The 21464-nt window shown below is 38.4% G+C and overlaps 1 protein-coding gene across 3 annotated transcripts in view; it reads left to right on the forward strand.

The window, feature by feature from the left end:
- Positions 1 to 16273, forward strand: part of LOC142097314 (uncharacterized) — a 46753-nt gene extending 30480 nt beyond the window's left edge. For 2 of the 3 annotated variants that reach the window (XM_075179047.1, XM_075179049.1), the window contains 8 exons: positions 640 to 987; positions 1120 to 1431; positions 3592 to 3939; positions 5804 to 5854; positions 6963 to 7067; positions 11506 to 11616; positions 13149 to 13196; positions 14238 to 16273. In XM_075179047.1, coding sequence (XP_075035148.1) covers positions 640 to 987; positions 1120 to 1431; positions 3592 to 3939; positions 5804 to 5854; positions 6963 to 7067; positions 11506 to 11616; positions 13149 to 13196; positions 14238 to 14278 — 1364 coding nt within the window. In that variant the 3' untranslated portion in view covers positions 14279 to 16273. The remainder of the gene's footprint in view (positions 1 to 639; positions 988 to 1119; positions 1432 to 3591; positions 3940 to 5803; positions 5855 to 6962; positions 7068 to 11505; positions 11617 to 13148; positions 13197 to 14237) is intronic. The other variant, XM_075179048.1, reaches the window with a different exon arrangement.
- The last annotated feature ends 5191 nt before the right edge of the window (positions 16274 to 21464 follow it).

Raw genomic sequence — 21464 nt, forward strand, 5'->3', positions numbered from 1 at the left:
TTCCAGTTTTTGATACATCACCAATCGCCTATAAAGAGCTCACATTCCCCCAGATCAAATAAGTATCAGAGTCCACATGGTTGTGATTTGCTCATCACTAATCATTAGTGCCATTGCTCAGTATCTGTATTTTCCAGAAGGGATAATTTGTGATAAGAATACATTTAAAATGACCCATTAGTCGTCACATATGAAATTAATTTGGGCAACACAGAAAACTTTCTATAATTAAACACATATTGTATTTCACATATTAAAATATAAAACATACATAAATATCAAAAGACCTTAGTAATAGGGTCCCATTTTAATGCTAATTGCTGTCCAGCAAAATAAATAACAACTTGGCCTAGTTACAAAAAAAAACCATTTGGATTGATGAATGGCTTATGGTTATGGATAATATATCATACACTGGGATATATATATATATATATATATATATATATATATATATATATATATATATATATATATATATATATATATCAGCCGATATGGGCTGATCGTTGTAATAGATACAGGAGAAAACAGCTGATTATAAAGTGGGTAAAGTTGCAGGTCTCTGTACAACCAATTCTTACATACGTACAAATCTTTATATACTACATAATTTAATATTTATAATTTTATTTATAGGTTTGGCATGGCGTCCAGAAATTCAGGAAGTCCCCATACCTCATGTAATAATGGGGAAAAAGACTACACTCCAGTACAACATCTCCAGGTATTTCCCTGATGTTCTGAGTGTGAGCTGGTATAAGAAGGAGGCAGGAGGACAGATATATAATCCTATATCTGATTGTGAGACCTATAAGATGTCAGTCACCCAGTCCCAGAGACAGCCTGATAACACATACTGCTGTACAGCCAGACTGGTGATCACTCCGTCACTGAGAGACCAAGGATCAGACATCATCTGCAGAGTGGAACATCCCAGCCTGGAGACACCAATAGAGAGAAGTACAGGACCATTACTAGTGATGGGTGAGTGGGCGAAAAATTTACATTTTATGGATATTGGTTTGGCAAAACAATTAGTAATTGGCCATTTTCAAATGTATCATATGAAAATAATATAGTCTTTTTTCATGCTACTAAACTTTTAATTTTTTCCAGGTAAACCGGGTATCAGAAAATCTATAAAGCAAACTTTGGGCAAAGAAGAGGTGAAATACTCTCTGGTTCTGGAGAACTTCTATCCCAAAGATATCCACATTCAGTGGTGTTATGGGTCAGGAGAAGTACTAACACAAACCTGTTCATCTAAGGAAAAATCTAGATCAAATCTAGATAAAACATTTAGTGTTACAAGTGAGTGTGCACTTCCTGAGAATCTCTTAAACATCCCGGACCTCAGAGTACGTGTGACTTGGACCCATGAGTCCATGGATGATCCTGGGCGCAGTGAAGTTTCTATAAGAGATAAAGGTAAGGATTCTATATTCATATTTCATTTTGTTATGGAATTATTGTGACATATTAACCTACTATGTTGACTGATTACTGGTGACTATCTTCATAATTATGGTGGTGGCTATACCTGTAGGTAGATAGCAATCTTTATTTTATTTTAAGACTTTTAAAAATTGCCATTTTCTAATCTCTGTACAATATGTTATATGTTTAGGCTACGTTACTTCTATGTGATATAAAAGTTTCCATTTGGGCAAGTTAACATTAAAATATAATTAATATATGTAATCACCAATTTATAGAACAGAAGTTTTTTGCAGGAACACACAACCATGCACAATTACAACTATCTTCATGTAATTTGCATTAAGATGTTCTCCATATGACATATATTTTATAAAGCATGTTACACACATAATAAAATAATTACGTGTTACTGTTGCAGCCTAGAACCTCACACTGAATGTATAGTACAATGCTGGGTTCAAATAAAAAATAGTTTACGGACAGCCAAGTCCAGAGTAAGGCAATTGTAAGAGGTATGAAAGATCTCACTCATGAGATGCAGCTGCCTAAGTGTGATGTATTCACTCTGGAGAAGAAACAGGCATCACTGTGCATAAATATATCCTTGGTTCCTATAAAAAGTTATTTAGCTATCTCATATCAGATCTCTATATAATATACGGTTCCTACTTGCAGCTGGTAGAAAAGGTATTTGATCTTCAACTACAGAACATTAGTACAACATGTATTCTTTACAGTAACAGCAGTGAAAACGGGAATTAAGTCTGCCAAGAGTCATTATTAAACAAATAAAATTGGCATCCAACTGGTCTACGCGGTTTCAAAATAAAAATTTTAAAAAAATAAATAAATTGGCATCCAACTGCACTGGAAATAACTTGCTCATATATTGATTTACTTTTTACTCCTTGAAATTTGCTAGTATATATCTGTTTAAATATATGAATCAAGAAGGTTTTAGCAAAATCAACCTTATTTACACAACAATATTTAGAAAGAAAAAGAGAGTAGTGTTTGTGTTATAATGGGGCACATCTATAATTAAAATGCACACATTTTATTTATATCACTTATATCACTTAAAATATCAAGATTTATTTATATCTCATGAACATTAAAAAAGTGAAATATTAAACTGTTTTGTTAGTAATGTGAACAAAGAAATGAAAAGTGATTACAATTGTTTTGAGTTCCCATCGTGTGTGTATCTCAGTTTTATACTGATTTATAATTGCAGGGTGTATAATATCACTCCAGTATTCTGACAAACCATGAATACACTTTTGTTGCCTGATATAAAAGAATGTATCATTCTCATTTCATTATGTTTCTGTTGCTCCACTAATTAATAAAATACATTTAACAATCTATTTCTAATTTTTAAAGAGGGAAAAACATTTATTTCCAATTGTTGCCCCCATAGCAACAATATGCAACTGGCCTGTATATATGTCCTTTATCCCTGGAGGTCTCTGCTTAAAGTGCCACCCAGTTAACTATAATCTCTATTCATTCTAACTACTTGTTAATATTAGACTACTGGCCTCTTCAGCCTCTATCTGTACTCCTGTTAGTTGATGAATGTCCGTGTGAGGAAACGGGGTGCTACTGGACTGAGAACTTCTTATTCATCACCCGTTTCTCACAGTTTAATGTACTTTTTAATCATTGGCCCAGTCTAAGTATCTAGACCATACTTACCAACTCTCCCGGAATGTCCGGGAGACTCCTGCATTTTGGGTGAGTGTCACAGACTCCCGGGAGAGTATGGCAATCTCCCGAATCTGCCCATTTCCTACTGAAGTGGGCAGAATTTGGTCCAAAATGCCGCGATTCTCCGGGAATCGCGGCATTTGGCCTCGCCCCCGGTGAACAATGACATTTTTGCATCATTACTCCACAGGGGGCGGGTCCAAAATGCCGCAATTTTGGTGCCCTGCCCCCCTCACGCCCACCTCCCCCAGCAGGCTCCTGGAAGCCAACTTCAGTTGGTAAGTATGCTCTAGACTGATGATATAGATACGGACTTAGGTTTGTTGATGATATAGATCCGGACTTGGGCTTATGAATTTTATAGATATGGACTTAGGTTTATTGATGATATAGATATGGAGATGGGTTGACCGATGTTTTATTAATTTCCTGTAGATTATCCCTGGCGCCCGGAAATGGTGATTTCAGTTCCAAGTCTTAGGATGAATGAAGAAGCTTTGCTGCAATGTACAATCTCTAAATACTTCCCAAACGCGTTATCTGTGATGTGGCTCAGAAAGGACATAATGTCTGGTGAAACATTTTATGTACCTTCCAATGGGATGTACAAGGTTTCTAATAATGATTTAGGCAGACAGACTAATAACACATTCTCATGTAAGTCATGTCTGAATTTCATCCCCACTCTGGATACAGAAGATGGTGCAGAATTTATATGCAGAGTGGAACATCCCAGCCTGGTACAACCAATGGAGAGGAGCACAGGAATTCTGCAAATAACTGGTAGGTGTCAAGTGCTCCAAAACAAGTTGAGATTGATTTACAGTTTTACATATGAATACTAGGATCTCCAAGGGCATTTATATTAGTCTTTAAGTTTGGATTTATTTACCTTATCATATATACTGTACGTTTGTTTAATGGGCTCATCTATGCCCACTCATAGATATTTTTAAAAGATATCAGGTTTATATTCATCATTTGAGTGTTCAGTTTTACAACAGTGAACAGACTCTAATAGCAGCGGAGAACAGAGGTGCTGCTGCTGTATAAAATTCAGGGAAAGACCCCAACTGCTGGAAACCAGAGAAGTGATCCAAGGACGAAGTCAGAAACTAGCCAGGGCTAGTATCAGAGCCAAAGTAGTTGTCAGACAAAACCAGAGGTCAGAGTCCATGTAATCAGTCAGTAAGCAAGTTCTAAGGAAGAGTTGGGCTATGGTGCAAAGCACAATAATCAGGCAAAAGGATCAACTGGTTTGCAACCTTATAACCCCCAAAATGCATGGGATTGGTTGTAGACAGGAAGTGAGCAGAGAGAATGAGAGCATGTTCCTATGCACACTTATGAGTTATAATTTATTCTGGACAGGAGCTCTTATAGGCAGCTCTGCCATGGCTCGCCTGGCTGAACCACTATTACCAAGTCTACAGGTCCTGAAGTCAAGTCATGTGAAGTGAAGTTGTGTTTTTCTTAAAAAGGGCATAACACAGACCTGGCGAATAGTCCCAGTTTCAAAGACAATGGTGAAGAGGAACCAATTCACTCATCAGGTTGTAAGGAATGTCTAGGTCAGATCATCATCATCGTCATCAACATTTATTTATGTAGCACCAGTAAATTCCGTATCACTTTACAATTGGGTGGATTTGTCGATTGCCGCAAATTCTGCAAATGCCTTGGTGTCTGACAGAGGTATACTTGGCAGCACCAGCCTGATTAGATTTGTATCTGCAGCTTTGGGTGCGTCATCAGAGGTTCCCTTCCCTTCTGCAACTACCATCAGTGGTAGCATTTTGGAACAGGCAGATGTCACATAGTGGTCATTATAGACCTCTTCCTTTTAAGGGATTATGCTGTCTATAGATGTTCAGAGCTCCAATGATATCTGCATCTGCTGCAAAATAGTCACAATAATCTAATGCACGCTATGTAAATATAACTGTCCCAGCTCTCTTCTAATCTCCATCTGTGTGTTTCTGTTCACAGGTCCGAAAAATGTCCCATTAAATAATTCAGTCCACACAAATTCTGAACCAGGTTCGTTTATATTATGAATTTGTAAATAGATTATACTACAGTATTTTGCACATATTGACATATTATATCATTACAGTGCTTATTGTAGATGAAGTTATCTTTTAGGGTACAATGATAGAGCACCTCACTATCAAGAAGAGATCAGTAGTACAGATAATCAAATGGTTACAGAGATGACTCTTTGGTATAGTCTGATAAAAGTCTTAGAAATCAAGTTGTGATAGCTAGTCCTCTATCTGTATATTATTACAGTGTATAAAGGTTATCTGCCTGTCTGATAGATAATTTTTCAAACAACTAATAACTTATATGAGAAAGTTCTGTAACCAGATGTACAGCATGGCAGGAGTTGTTTCAGGAGCTCTGACTGCGTCATTAGAGGATCCCCTCCGTTCTGCAATTACCATTCCTAAAGCATCAGTGGCAGCACCTTGGTACAGACAAATAACCACACATTGTTCCTTTCTGGGATTAAACTGAAAATAGATGTTCATAACTCCGACGCCAATTGCATCTGCTGCAGAATAGTCACAATTATCTAACGCACATTATGACAATAACTGTCCCAGCTCTCTTCTAATCTCCGTCTCTGTGTTTCTGTTCACAGGTCCGGAAAATATCCCATTAAATAATTTAGTCCACACAAATTCTGAACCAGGTTAGTTTATATTATAATTTGTAAATAGATTATACAGTTTTGTACATATTGACATAATACATCATTACAGTACAGTATGGGCAGCACGGTGGCTCAGTGGTTAGCACTTCTGCCTCACAGCACTGGGGTCATGAGTTCAATCCCCGACCATGGCCTTATCTGTGAGGAGTTTGTATGTTCTCCCTGTGTTTGCATGGGTTTCCTCCGGGTGCTCCAGTTTCCTACCACACTCCAAAAACATACTGGTAGGTTAATTGGCTGTTAGCAAATTGACCCTAGTCTGTCTGTCTCTGTGTGTGTGTGTGTGTGTGTGTGTATGTTAGGGAATTTAGACTGTAAGCCCCAATGGGGCAGGGACTGATGTGAGTGAGTTCTCTCTACAGTGCTGCGGCGCTATATAAATAAATGGTGATAATAATAATAATAATTACAGTGCTTATTGTACATGCAGCTATCTTTCTGGGTACAATGATAGCACCTCACTACCTAGAAGTGATCAGGATGACAGTTAAGCAAATTGTTACAGAGATGACTCTCTGGTATAGTCTGATAAAAGTCTTAGAAATAAAGTTGTGATAAGTGGTCCTCTATGTGTATATTATTACAGTGTATATAAGGTTCCCTACCCTTCAAATAACGAATAACTTACATGAGAAAGTTCTGTACCCAGATCCAATTCCGTTTAAATAGTTATTATCTAATATATGTGCAATTATGTGTCCTCATTTTCTTCAGATATGTTCTCACTGCTGTGAATGGTAGATCAAGACTGTGAATGTCTTTAATTATCTATGGATTTAAGTGTCAGAATTTTAGGGTTATTTTACATTTTGGCACTAACTGTGACGCTGTTATCAGTGACAGACCTCCATGAATCCAACTATAAAATACAGTTGTTCACAGCTAAAGCCCAATATGTCTATAATACTATATATACTGCCTGTAGCATTTCCAGTACAATAAACTTTAACTCGCAAAATTCCTCTATTCATGGCTCTGATGTCAGCGGAGCTCTCAATATAGACAAGTGACCGGTGTCAATGTCCTAGTTGTACATTGAAATGAGAATATTGTCACAAATTCTTAACTTATCTTCTCTATGGTTTAGTTCAAGCAGAAACATACCAGGAAAATCCACTTCATGGCCATAATTTCAACAATTATCATAATCCTTCTTCACCTTACGATGCTGCGGATGAGCACAAAGGCTTTGGTAAGTTTAACAATAAGTTACATATAAAATTCCCCCCAACAGTCTTGCAAAGGAGGAACCATGTGTGTGCATGAAGGTGGGCAGGACAAACCTCTCATATCAAACGTATGTCTTAAGTTGATTATATCAGCTCTTGGAAAGCACATCTTACAATCCGAAAACCAGGATTAATACAATAAGAGTGATCATTTACAAAGCTGTAAAACTGTCGGACTGCTGTATAAATCTTTTTTTCCTTCTGTTGTGATATTATGTTCACACGTTTTGTTATACTGCTCCCATATTATATATGGAATTAGATTAAATTGTAAACAAAATTAAATTGTAACAAACTTACCTCCGTTCATGACCTCTTCCTCTCAAAAAACCTCAACCTTCTGGCAATAACAGAAACATGGCTCATGCAATCAGACACTGCCTCACCTGCAGCACTTTCACATGGTGGCCTCCATCTCACCCACACCTCCAGACCTGAAGGCAGACAAGGAGGTGGGGTTGGACTACTTCTCTCCCCACAGTGCACATACACAGTTCTACCAAATGTCCCATCACTCACGTTCACATCTTTTGAAGTACATGCTATTCGCATTTTTAATCCATTCTCCCTACGTGTTGCGGTGATCTATCGTCCCCCTGGAGCACACCAACAATTTATTGAGGATTTCTCTGCATGGCTCCCTCACTTCTTATCTTCAGACATCCCCACCATCATCATGGGTGACTTCAACATCCCCATTGATAACCCACCTTCCAAAGCTGCTTCCAAACTACTCTCTCTAACCTCCTCACTTGACCTCTCCCAGTGGATTGAATCATCTACTCATAAGGATGGCCACTGCCTTGATCTTGTTTTCTCTAGACTATGCTCAGTTTCTAACTTTATTAATACACCCTTCCCCCTCTCGGATCATCACCTTATCAGCTACACTCTCACCCCCACTGCTCTAACCTCTCTACTGTCTAACTCAACCAAGCCTCCTCATACTCGTAGAAATCTGAATTCTATTAATCTTCAACAATTTTCCACCTCTCTCCAACACCTTCTCTCCCCTATCTCTACATTCTCATCCCCTGAGATGGCAGTACCTCATTTTCACCTAACCTTAGCAACGGCCCTTGATCAAGTGGCTCCAGCGACACGTCATACTACACGTCGACTTCGATGTCAACCGTGGCACACCAAAGCAACACGAAATCTTCAAAAACTGTCCCGTAAAGCAGAACGTCACTGGCGTAAATCTCGAAGCTCTAATGACTTCTTCACATATACTTCTGTCTACCACTCCTATCGAAATGCTCTGGACACTGCAAAACAAACATACTTTCAATCTCTTATCTATGCTCAGGCTTCTAACCCCAAACGCCTTTTCAATACATTTAATCATCTTCTCAATCCTCCCACCCCGAACCCTCCATCTACTATCAGTGCTCAGGATCTTGCTACCTACTTCAAGGACAAGATTGATAAGATCAGACTAGAAATGGTATCCTCTTCCTCAACAAGCCATCAGCTCATTTCCTTCCCACTACCCTCTGACACCCTCTCTTCATTTGACCCCACAAATGAAGAGGAAATTTCTACGCTCTTCTTATCTTCCTACTCTACCTCCTGTCCTCTTGATCCTATTCCCTCGCAAATTGGTAGATCCCTGTCTTCTGTGCTCATTTCACCTCTAACTCAAATCTGTAATCTCTCACTCTCTACTGGCATCTTTCCATCACTATACAAGCATGCAGTGATTACTCCTATTCTAAAAAAACAAAACTCCGACCCAAACTCTCTCTCAAATTACCGTCCCATCTCTCAGCTCCCTTGCCCCTCCAAGCTTCTAGAGAGACTTGCCTACACTCGCCTCACACGCTTTCTTTCCGCAAACAACCTGTTGGATCCTCTTCAGTCAGGCTTTCGTTCTCAACACTCCACAGAGACTGCGCTGACCAAGGTTGTTAATGATCTGATCACTGCTAAGACTGAACGCCATTACTCTCTCCTAATTCTCCTTGATCTCTCGGCTGCATTTGACACAGTTGACCACTCTCTTCTCATACAAACGCTGCAATCCCTAGGTCTTCAAGACACAGTTCTATCCTGGTTCTCATCTTACCTCTCTAATCGCTCTTTCACTGTTAATTTCTCTGGAGCCACATCTGCTCCGCTTCCCCTATCAGTTGGAGTACCACAAGGCTCGGTGCTAGGTCCTCTGCTGTTCTCTATCTATACCGCTTCTCTTGGAAATCTAATAAGTTCCTTTGGCTTTCAGTATCATCTCTATGCGGATGATACCCAAATCTATCTATCCTCTCCTGATATCTCGACATCTGTGTTGTCCCGTGTAACTGACTGTCTTTCTGCCATTTCATCTTGGATGTCCTCTCGTCAACTCAAACTTAATCTTTCTAAAACAGAGTTAATAATATTCCCACCCGCCAACAAGAGCATACCTGACATTTCTATCTCTGTTGATAACATGACCATAAATCCCACCCCACAAGCTCGCTGCCTAGGTGTAATCCTTGATTCACGCCTATCCTTTGTTCCCCACATTGACTCTATATCTAAATCATGTTACATACATCTAAAGAACATTTCCAGAATCCGCACATATCTCACACAAGACACTGCTAAAACCTTAATTCATGCACTAATCATCTCCCGCATTGACTATTGCAATTCCCTCCTTACTGGTCTTCCCAAAAACAGACTCAAACCCCTAAAATCTATTTTGCATGCTTCGGCAAGACTGATTTTCCTTGCAAATAGCTATTCCTCTGTTGAATCACTCTGTATGTCTCTACACTGGCTGCCTGTCTTCTACCGAATCCAATATAAAATACTTTTACTAACCTACAAGGCCATCAACAAAGCTGCACCAACATACATCTCCTCTCTTGTCTCAAAATATCTCCCAACTCGGCAACTCCGTTCTGCAAAAGATCTGCGTCTCTCATCCACCCTCATTACATCCTCCCATTCCCGGTTACAGGACTTTTTTCGGGCTGCACCCACTCTATGGAACTCTCTCCCTCGCACAATAAGACTCTCCTCTGTTCTACAAACTTTCAAGCGTTCTCTGAAAACCTACCTATTCAGACAAGCGTATAATATTCCTCAATCACCATCTTAACCTCACTACCTTTAGCCTGTTACACAATTTCACACAAGACAACTACCCCCGGACCAACATTATTGTGTGACAGGATCATTTAGCTTATGAGTCACCCTACCTTTGCAGTCTGGCTGGGCCAAGATGCAAAATGTATACTTAACCTCATGTGTCAATCTCCCATTGTCCCATAGATTGTAAGCTTGCGAGCAGGGCCTTCTCACCTCTTTGTCTGTTTTACCCAGTTTGTTTATTAGTTTATTACATTTGTCCCCAATTGTAAAGCGCTACGGAATATGTTGGCGCTATATAAATAACTGATGATGATGATGATGAAATTACATGGATGAGCACATCAAGATGTCAATGACAATGAGTTCACCAAAATGTGCTCTTCCAGATGGAAGAAACTGGGTGTATCAGGGTGTCCTTGCTAATTGGAGGCTTGTATTGACCCACATATTGAACCCAGATGCTGAAATACGAGTTTACTTTGCAGGAAAAGATATCAAACTGCACTTCAGGGGTGGTGCTTGTGCTCCCGGTTTAGCGGGGGCCAGGCAGATTTTTGAAGAAAACATAAGCACATCGTTTTGCTGGAAAAGATGTTGATATTTGTGGGAGTGAAAAATCTCACACTGTTTGATGGGAAATGTTGGACGCAGCGAGGGCGTTTGTTGCTAACTGTGGATTAGGGAACTTTCGTTTGGAGGGACAAGAATATTTAAATGAGATATATGGGTCTAAAAGGCGTATTTACAAGGGCGTTCAATAGGTAGCCAAATAACTAATGCTTATAAGATAAAGTTCTTCATCCACATCCAATTTCAGATAATTGGTTAGTATTCAATAGCTTTGGAATAAATACATCTTTTTGTACATTGATTTTGATGTATAGTAATATTTAAATATGATATGTAGTTGTTTTATAAACATTAGTCTTAGCCCACAGCTGTAAAAGTCTTTAGTTCCATGGATTAAAGTGTTAGCATTCTCTTTTAGGCTTATATCACTGCACTGGTCATGACTCTGTTATCAGCAACAAATCACCATAATTCCACATGTAAAATGTAGTTGTCTGATCACAGCTCAGCATATGTTAAAGCCTAACGTGTCCAGTGAATTTTTAGTACATTAGGCTGTAACTCGCACTAAGCAGTGAATGGGAGAGTGTCACAGAGATCATTGTGTTATGTTGGCTACAGCTAGTCCTGTAGCCGTGGCTCTTTTGTAAGTGATGGTCTCAATATACACAGTGATTGGTGTAAATGTCCTAGTTGTACGTTGAGATGAGACAGTCAGCACGCTATTAACTTATCTCCTATGTGGTTTAGTTCTTGCAGAACCATACCAGGAATATCCACCTCAGCATGATGTACATAATTTCACAGATTATTCAAATCCTCCATTATCAAATGTTGCTGCTGATCGGAATGAAGTCTTTGGTAAGTTTAAGAAGTACACAGATGACTCCCCCCCTCACCCTATAGATGTGTCTTTCATGGTATAGTACATTTTATATCATGTGCAGGAGCGATTATAGGCAGTGGCCAAACTACCATGGTTGCAGGGAGTGCGGCTGCTTCGGGACCCATAGGTTACCCTAAACCCCTCCTGTAGAAGTCCTCTGCACCCCTGGAGCCCGCACTTCAGCCTGGGGTCTCCTGAGCAATAAAAAACAACAAAGAAATTCTTTTGGTGCTAGATATGGCAGTGAACGTGAGGACCAATGCACGAGGTCTGCGTCCTCAAAGTCACTAAATAGAGTATCAAAAAAATATTGCAATGGATCCTCAAGTCACCAAAACCTGTTATTGCACTGTGGATAATTGAAATAGATATACATTTATTAAAACCAATATATACTTAAAAAATATGATATCACTGCTCAATATGCATTATATTCTCAATACAGATTAAAAAACGTCTATATATAGAGAAGCCACAAAAATAGATAGGTGCACCTATGTTACATTGTTATTTAAGCTTATTACAGTTCCTCCCAAAAAATCCGACGGTGTGTTCAAATGTCTTGTATAAACAGTTCATGCAAAAATAGTCTCAATCAATAGAACGTGAGATAGCGCAGTAGAAAATATATATAATGATCCTGGACTAGCAAGGCTGTATAATGTTGAAGCGGGCAATAGCCAATTATGGAGGGATGACAATCCACAAGATATAGCGTTTAAAGCACTCTCTTACCACATTCCTGGAATAAACAGTGGATCATCCGATCTGTGCCTTCTCAGTTACTCTGTGAGTACTTGCTGGTCAGCATTGCCAAAAGTAATTCCTCCTGAGACATGTGCCCTGATTTAGAGTTCCTATTGCTCCACAGGTTCCATTAAAGAGCACCATAGCGCTTACCAAAAATCATATGGCAGTTCCCCATATAGCGATGTTAGTCTCCTGAGCGACTGCACACATGCGCAGTGGAAACATTCGCTGGCTGCGCATGCCCAGAAGAGACCCCCTCTCTGCTATTTTCATAGCAGAAGTGGGGACCCGTTAGGATACAGTGGTCCACCCCTACCCAAGCTTTGCTATTGGGCCTGGCGATGCAGAGTTCCGCCCCTAACTATATGTCCGGCTGGAGATGATATGGTAGAACATACCACTTTTTTAAACGTACATTGATTATATGAGCTCTTCCATATCCATATTACGATCCTGAAATCAGGATCAACAATATAAGAGTGCTAAACTGTCGTACTGCAGAATAAATTAAGTTTTTCCTTCTGTTTTGATGTCATGTTTCCTTATTAGCATTAACTGAGCGATGATCCAAACTTAAAAAGAGACAGGAATTTAATATTACATTTTTATGGGACTAAAAACAAACCAATTGTTGTACAAAGTGTTTGCACAAAGGTAATTGGAACATGCACCTATCAGTGAGCTCAGTTGGCTTTATGACAATATTACTGTCCCTTTTGCTCATTTCTCATCTCCATTTCTGTGTTTCTCTTCACAGGTCAGGAAAATATCCCATTAAATAATTATCACACAGATATGGACACAGGTCAGTTTATGCTATGAGTATGTAAATAGATTATATTATTGTGTACATCTTGACTTGTGCTCTGCGTAGATTAAGTTATCTTTTAGTGTATATTGATATAGTACCTTACTACCCAGAAGAGATCCGTTTATAATGAGCCAACTTAATCTGATTAATGCCAAGAAGTACAGATGAGCAAATGATTACAACGATGACTCTCGGGATAGACTGAGTGATCAAGTTAGGATAATTTCTGCTCTATCTGTATATTATTACAGTGTATAGAATATTTACTGTTTGTCTGCAAAATATTTTTCAATTAACTAATCATTATATAAGACCATTCTGCACCCCCCATCCTATTCAAGATAAATGGTTACTATCTAATAGCTATGGAATAATGTTTCTACAATGGAAAGTAAACACTGTGGTTCCTGTAATATTGTGTGTAATATATCTATCTATTAAATAGAAACACTGCTTGTACAATCCTTACCCACATCCTGGGAGAATGGTATAAATCCAAGCAGTCCTGTCAATCTTTTCAATGATGAAAATAGATTTGGGTGGCCACCCATATATCAGATCTGTCTTTTGCTCCAGACTCCGTAGCTCTCCAATACAAGACAAAGTACATGCTGGAAGTCCTCAACCACAGAACGTGTTCGGAAACTTGTCCTAGTAGCATATACACAATTAGCTCTAACAAGCATCTATTTCCCCCCTGCAGACTGGCGCATTTCGTTCTCCATGAACTTTCTCAAAGTCTTATTGTACTTTGCTTATGTTTACCTGTCCCTTCCCTCCCTACTGCCTCTCTAATCATGAGAAGTCATACATTGAAGATATGCAAATGCAAAAATCTTGATAAACGTTTGCATACTTTTTTAGGTGCACATATACATTACGAAAATGCGTATCGTACACACAAAAAAACAGATTTGTGCTCAATTCTAAACGAATCCCACAGTCTGTTATTACTAATGCTATAAGTAATATAAACTGTAACAAGCAAGAACCCTAACAATAAACAAATTTTAATCCTGTTCTCTGTATCTGTAGGATCACTAGATTCCAAAGAAGAAGAAATGGAAATCGGCTAAATCTTCAAAAGACCAACAGTCATCTTGTGATATAACCTAATACTGCCGGCTGTACAGTAAATCTGTGAAATGTGAAACATTCTAGAAGTTCTGTTTAGAATCTTCCCCAATAAATTTTATATTTATTAATTTTTAATGGAGAGTCCCTACTTGGTCTCTACAATTCAAAGAGCAGGTTCCATGCCATTTCAGGTGTCTCACCATGAACTTCTCTTTAAAACAATATCTTACACTACCAACTTATAAGATTATTGGTATTGACAGTAAATTTTATTTGCTACAAATACGTAATTTCCTGATGGCTTTATTGTAATAAAATCATATTCTTAATTTGTATCCAACAGTATAGAAATGAAAAACAATTATACATAACATACATGCATATATATTGTCACAAGTTCAGGTTAGGGGTGCTGTTTCTTGGATTAACACATATCAGCCAAGTATATAACACCAGTCCAGTGTCTTGCCTCAAGTAGCTGCAGCTAATTTTATTTAGCAGCTCCACAAAATAAACAAAACATAAATAGAAGTCCTGGCCTGTCCGGCTTCTAACTAATACATCAGGAACTCCCTCTTTAAGGAGAAGGACCTAGTGTCCCACACATGCAAAATAACAGCACTTACTGGTAACAAATTGCAGTGTCTCTCAGAAGGCATCTGACCTGCTTCCCAGGTATTGAGTTATTGAGTTTGCAGCCTCACAGCCTTTTATTACAACAGATAATTAGCCAATATGTCAGGATTTCCCAGGTATGACCACGGAGAGGGGATAAGTGGTTATTATGAGTTTATTAACAAACACAGATGACAAGGTAACTCACGAGACAGTTCAATGTGCAGATGAGAAACAACAGGTATCTGCAATAGTAGATTTCAACAGGCAGCGTGGAACTATAAGTACCAGGTATAATGGTTGGAGATGCAGGTGTCCAGTAGCAGGTAACAGCACTAGTGAATTCAATGAAGTAATTTGCAGGAGTCCAGATAGCAGACAACAGCAGTAGTTAATTCAATGAAGTAATTTGCAGGAGTCCAGCTAGCAGGCAGAAGCTGAGCACAGGGAATGCTCATAGGAATGACCTGATGATCTGGCCCAGACCGTATGAAGCAGGCAGGTTTATATAGGCCTCATGCAGGTGACACAACTCTCAGTAATCAAGGAAAATTATCAAAGTAGCACAGTGGCCCCTTTGTAGGGCAGTGGTACTACAAGTAGAATGCATAATAAATCCAATAAAGTCACTGCAGTCAGCAGCTGCAGAGTGCAAATCGTGACACAATAACTGAAACTGGTAGGTTGGAAGACGCAAAATGGGCATGATGAATTGAGCCCACCCTCTCTCTCTCCATTCATAGCCCCATGGACCTTTATACAAGTTTTTCCTACAGCTGAAAACACTCTTTGGAAGCTCTTTTTCAAACACAGACAATCTCCCTGGGGTTTTAAAACACAGAAATCTGGGACTTATATAACTGCCCTTAGCAACTTTCCCACTGCTTCTGTCACAATATACAATACCAGACTATGGGCTCTGTTAACCTCCAGATGTAATCGGAGTGTCAGGCAGAAAAATGCTATAGATTGTAAGCTTGTAAGCAGAGCGCCCTTCTACATTGTCTGTAAATTCTCATTCGTTTTTTTTTACTATATGTATCCTCAATTGGAAAATGCTGAATAGAATGTTGGTGGTATGTAAATATTAATGTTAATAAATAACTATAATTATAAATAGACTAAGAGTGTGTCTTCAGCAAGCAATGTATGGAAATGTTTTGGCACACAATAAATTTCCAGTAAAGTAACCACTATCAAAGGCAATGTTGTATTGTGTCTATTTACTGACAAAATGTACCTTCTAATAAGCTGTGTATGACATATTGACATATAGACATTGTTATATTCTAAGATGTATGTACAGTATTATTTCCAGTGATGTCATACCATTTATTGTTTATACCAATTAGTTTATAATAAAATATTTTCTAACTGCATTTCTGTATGTTCCCAAATTGTCTTGCTTTCTCATGATGACATAAGTGGAATATTCAGTTCTGACCAGGACAAGGGGTAGGCAGAACAGCCAGCTGTCTTGGGTGCAACAAGTATGAAGCGTAGGTCCTAAGTACAGTCATTATAATTCTCACCAAGACATGGGAGCAGATTTACTAAAACTTCCTAAAAAGGAAAAGTGGAGGTGTTGCCTATAGCAACCAATCAGATTATTTTTCAATACCTATTCTAGAAGGTACTAAATAAGTGATCGCTAGAATCTGATTGGTTGTTATGGGCAACACCTTCTTTTTATATGTTTTAGTAAATCTACCCCATGTCTTAAATTCAAAGGCTGAATCTTAAAAGCTAACACTCATGGATTGAATTAACAAGTATTTATGGTGCAATGGAACAGTATTTTAATAGAGAAGGATTGCGGAATTTAATCAAATTGTATGTAGTTACAATCATACACCTTTATTTAAAGAACTCAGTGAGGCTTTATTAACACACATTAGTATTATTGAGAATGACATTATCCTCCAAAATGGAATCAAATAATACATTGTAGATACAAAACAGAGATTTGAGTTGTGCTAATCAAGCTGATAGGTCAGAGGATCTGATCGGAAACCCCAGGGCGCAAAAGGTCTAGCATATATTATCATCGTATGTGCTGTGGTATTGACTTGGGGTGGTCAATATGGGTTAAAATATGAGATAAATAACATGACATAAAAAATATTGATAATGTGAAGTGATGTAAATAAAGTAAAAGTATAAAAAATAAATAGTATGTATTAATAGAAATAAAACACATAGTTGTGTCAATTTACCATTAACGATACGTGAATGCAAACTGCGCAGTGTTACTTTTGATAATCATATGAATGTGCTGGTAACACTGATACCACAAGTTAAAACAATATGATTAAGATAATATTACTGATGCCCTTACTGGGGGAACAATCCTTTGTGAGCTCTGTGATGGACAGAATACAGTTCAGTAAGTAGTCTTGTAATTCCACACGTCTACAGCACATAGATTAACAGAATCTGAAACCGGAGGTAGGTGTCATTACATATACAGTCTAAGCATTTGAGCTCCAAGATCTGTGATTTGATTGTAATTCTATCTATCAGTCCCAGGGGCGGACCCAGACATTTGCCCTACCCGGGGCGATTTTAGGGGGGGGCAATTTAGGCCCCGCCCCCTTTCTGTGTTCTAAGGCTGCCGGCGGTTGCACAGTATGTGCAGGTCCGTTCAGCAGTGAAAGTGTGCTGCCCCGCTGCTCTGATTGTGTTTAAAACACAATCAGAGCAGCCGGGCAGCACACTGTCACTGCTGAACGGACCTGCACAGTGTGCAGCTGTCTGCAGCAAGCCCCTGGTAGGGGGGGGGCGATCGCCCCGATCGCCCCCCCCCCCCCCCCCCCCCCCCCCCGGATCCGCCACTGATCAGTCCTTATATATCAGATAGCATGTAACGTAGCTAATTGTGTTATAGTTGAAATTAATTCATTATAGTTTTTATATATGTACTAATATATTGGGGACATTATTAAACAATTAGGAAGCAACCCCCTTTTTCCCCTCAAATGCTTTGTGTCCCATCCTAGCATCCTCCTCACTATTTAAACCACTGCTAATTTAAATGTTTATTCGTTGAAATGATTATAAATTGTGAACCATTGTAAGTGCAAACACAATGATTTATACTATTAGTAAAAAGGTTAACTGCACATTCTGTTCCATATTACATGACATTAATAAGTCAGAAGAACTAAACTGTAGTAAAAGAGATAATATAACAAAGTTATATTTGCCGTTTCAAGTGGGCATCAAACCGGTTTGATCTTCTGGACTACCCTTGGGAGGACACAGCTTTGCAGAAAGGTATTTATTATATGTTTCGCCATTTAAAGATATCTACATTAATTGGAGGATGTAAACGATAGTGGAATATATTCTATTAGTAGGACATTTTCATTATACTTACTGTTTTTATGAGTTTTTTTATGTGGATATTTTTGCAGTGATAGTTATTCCTCAATAAGGTCCGTTTTACTTAGAGTTTCACTTTTATAGTACTTTAAGAAATGTGTGTGTTTTTAGAAATACTATCTACACTAATTAAGTTTCATTAAAAGTCCTCTTCCCTTTCTTTGCTAATTGGGTAGGGTGGGCGCTAATGAGCATTGGTGGAGATATAAAGTCATGTGACATGAGCACATGGACGTCTCTCAATTCAAGGAACTGTCTGTAAATTTACTGTAGTACAAACTGTTCATTGATTCAGTCATTCATTCATATTGGAATCTTAACATCAACATCTCATGCTAACACTATTAGTGAAGTCCCACTCAACCATGACTTAGTAAGAAGTTTAATTTCAATATTCAATATTCGGGCAGCACGGTGGCATAATGGTTAGCACTTCTGCCTTACAGCACTGGGGTCATGAGTTAAAAAATAAATATACCTGTACAATCTTAAGTATCTGATCTGAATGAAGCATGTCAGGCTTCCTGTTAGTAAGCATACTGAAGGATACTGCAGGGGGATAACACTGGCGCTTGAACAACTAGCGGAAACATAGGAATTGTAATAATGCTGTGTAAGGAGCAATCCATGTGTGTTGATAAATAAATAATAACAAGTTATAAACAAAATGGTTTGAACTCAAGCTGCCGAGAGAAATCCCCATGTTATAAATAGGACCAGTGCCGCTAAGAGCTCACTTTGTGGCGGAGCTCTTTAGAGCTAGTTTACTTTGTGTTCGAGGGTTTTTGTTTTGCCAAGAAAGGATCGCTTGGATGTAAGACAGATGAAGTCCCCTGGAAGTATTTGGGAGGGTTTTTTTTTGCCGAGCAAGGATTGTTTGGATCTATGACAGATGAAGACCCTGGATGTATGTGAGCAATAAATAGATGAATAAGAGATATTTTGGAGTGTTTTTATTTCAATTAAAGTAAATTTTAAAAAAAAATGAACAAATATTCTTTGAAGCACAACAGGTCCTAGTAGTTCCCCAAGTGCCAGCATGCACTGGCTGCCATGAATATGCAAGTGCTTGTAGTAATACAAGCACCATCATGCACAGACAGTCAATGGCAGTCTGACCATGCTGGGACCTGTAGTGCACTAGGGACTAAACATTAATTAAATCACTATTATCCCAAACCCACTCTTTTTTTTTAACATGTAATTCAGTTTTTTTGTTTTATTTGCTGTATTATTGGCAATATTGTCTGTTTAAAATTAACACTTTATGTCGATATTGTGACTGTCGACTTTACAACCTATCGGCAGTCGCAATGTCGACATTTTAACCCTGTCGATCTAATGAACATGTCAACATTCTGACTTTCCATCTTTTAACAGTTGTCAATATTATGGTGTCAACATTCTGAATAGCAACATTTTCATTGTTGACATTTCGTACCCAACCCCTTGGTATCTATGTTGTGTTAATCACCAGACTATAACACCCTATACTATAGAAAGCATTAAGAAGTCCAGAAATTGAAGGGGGTTATAATGCCCAGATCTCCCCCCAACCTCACTCCAATAAGCTCACGGGTATCCTAATTTGATTCTGTAGGCTGTCTAGTTTTAAAAATGGTATGTTTTGTGGGCTACCCATATTATGCCTACATATGTTATGCATTTCATTCACACTAGCAAAAATAAAATATGTATTATAACTTTCAAGTGCAGGTTTTACATGAAACTTATGTGTAGAATCCTCATTTTTGCATTTTCAGAAAGGTTTTTCTTGGTGGTGTTTAGGTAGAAAATACACACATTGCTTTTAATTCACTTTCTTGTCATTCCAATAAAAAAAACACTTCTTTGGCTCTTCTGGGTGGATTTTCTTTGCTGTGTCAAGAGGTCAGAGCTAAGAATTTTCTGAAATGTCAAAGTCTCCTGAAAAACCCCAAGGTATAATCTGTGTAGGTGCTCCATAAACCAACTACTGATCTTGATATAGAAATGTGACCAAAGTGTCAGAGTAGGATCAGCACAGGGGTGAGAAAAGCCGCAGCAGCAAAGGGCTTAATCCCCCTCACTCGGTGATACAACGGGTAACCCTTGTATTGCAATAATGGTTTTCTGAGCTTCGTTATTTTTTGGACCTAAAATAAGGGCTTGAGTGAGTCCACTTTCCTGGACTTCATTTTGGAGAGGAAGAAAGCGAGACCGGAGATCCCCCAGTGGTCTATTATAACATGAGTAATCAGACTGCTGACTGTTCCTTGCAACTGGTGCCATCATTTCTCTGAATGCTCCGTAAACTGTGTTGGATGTCATCATTCCTTAATGGTGTTCATCCCATGAGCAAATACTTATAACAGAAATGTCGCCCTTTGCATGGAAATTCTTGGACAGCACTGACCTAGAAAATTCACATTTGCTATTATTGACAACTGGATGGTGGTTAATTATTACCTTTACCTGTTATAGTCTACATAGCAGTTAGTGAACTTTGTACTATAGAATTACATTAGCAAATTGCAGCCTGTGTTTTATTTATTGAAGTAACCTGCTCACCTTGGATCTGAAATGAGATAAAACCTCAGTTGCCTTCGATGTTGGAATCATACAAGGAATCTGCAATATACATATATACTCTTCTCTCCTCATGCAGCTGTAATTATATATTGGGGAGTGGGTAGGAGAGGGTCAATTCAGGGGGTAAATTTATCTAGCTGCGGTTTTGAAAAAGTGGAGGTGTTGCTCATAGCAACCAATCAGATTCTAGGGCCTGATTCATTAAGGATCTTAAATTAAGAAGTTTCTTATTTCAGTCTCCTGCACAAAACCATGTTACGATGCAAGAGGTGCAAATTAGAATTCTGTTTTGCACATAAGTTAAATACTGACTGTTTTTTCATGTAGCACACAAATACTTGATAGCTTATTTGTACACTGAAATTTAAAGTTGATATTTGTGTGCTACATGAAAAAACAGTCAGTATCTAACTTATGTGCAAAACAGAACACTCATTTGCACCCCTTGCATTGTAACATGGTTTTGTCCAGGAGACTTAAATAAGAAACTTCTTAATTTAAGATCCTTAATGAATCAGGCCCCTAGTGAGGTAATGGTTCTGTGGCAACATTGCCATACTTTGTATATATATATATATATATATATATATATGGGCACAACTAGGGAAGTAACAC

This window comes from Mixophyes fleayi, chromosome 7 (assembly GCF_038048845.1).
Source record: "Mixophyes fleayi isolate aMixFle1 chromosome 7, aMixFle1.hap1, whole genome shotgun sequence".
NCBI lineage: Eukaryota > Metazoa > Chordata > Amphibia > Anura > Limnodynastidae > Mixophyes > Mixophyes fleayi.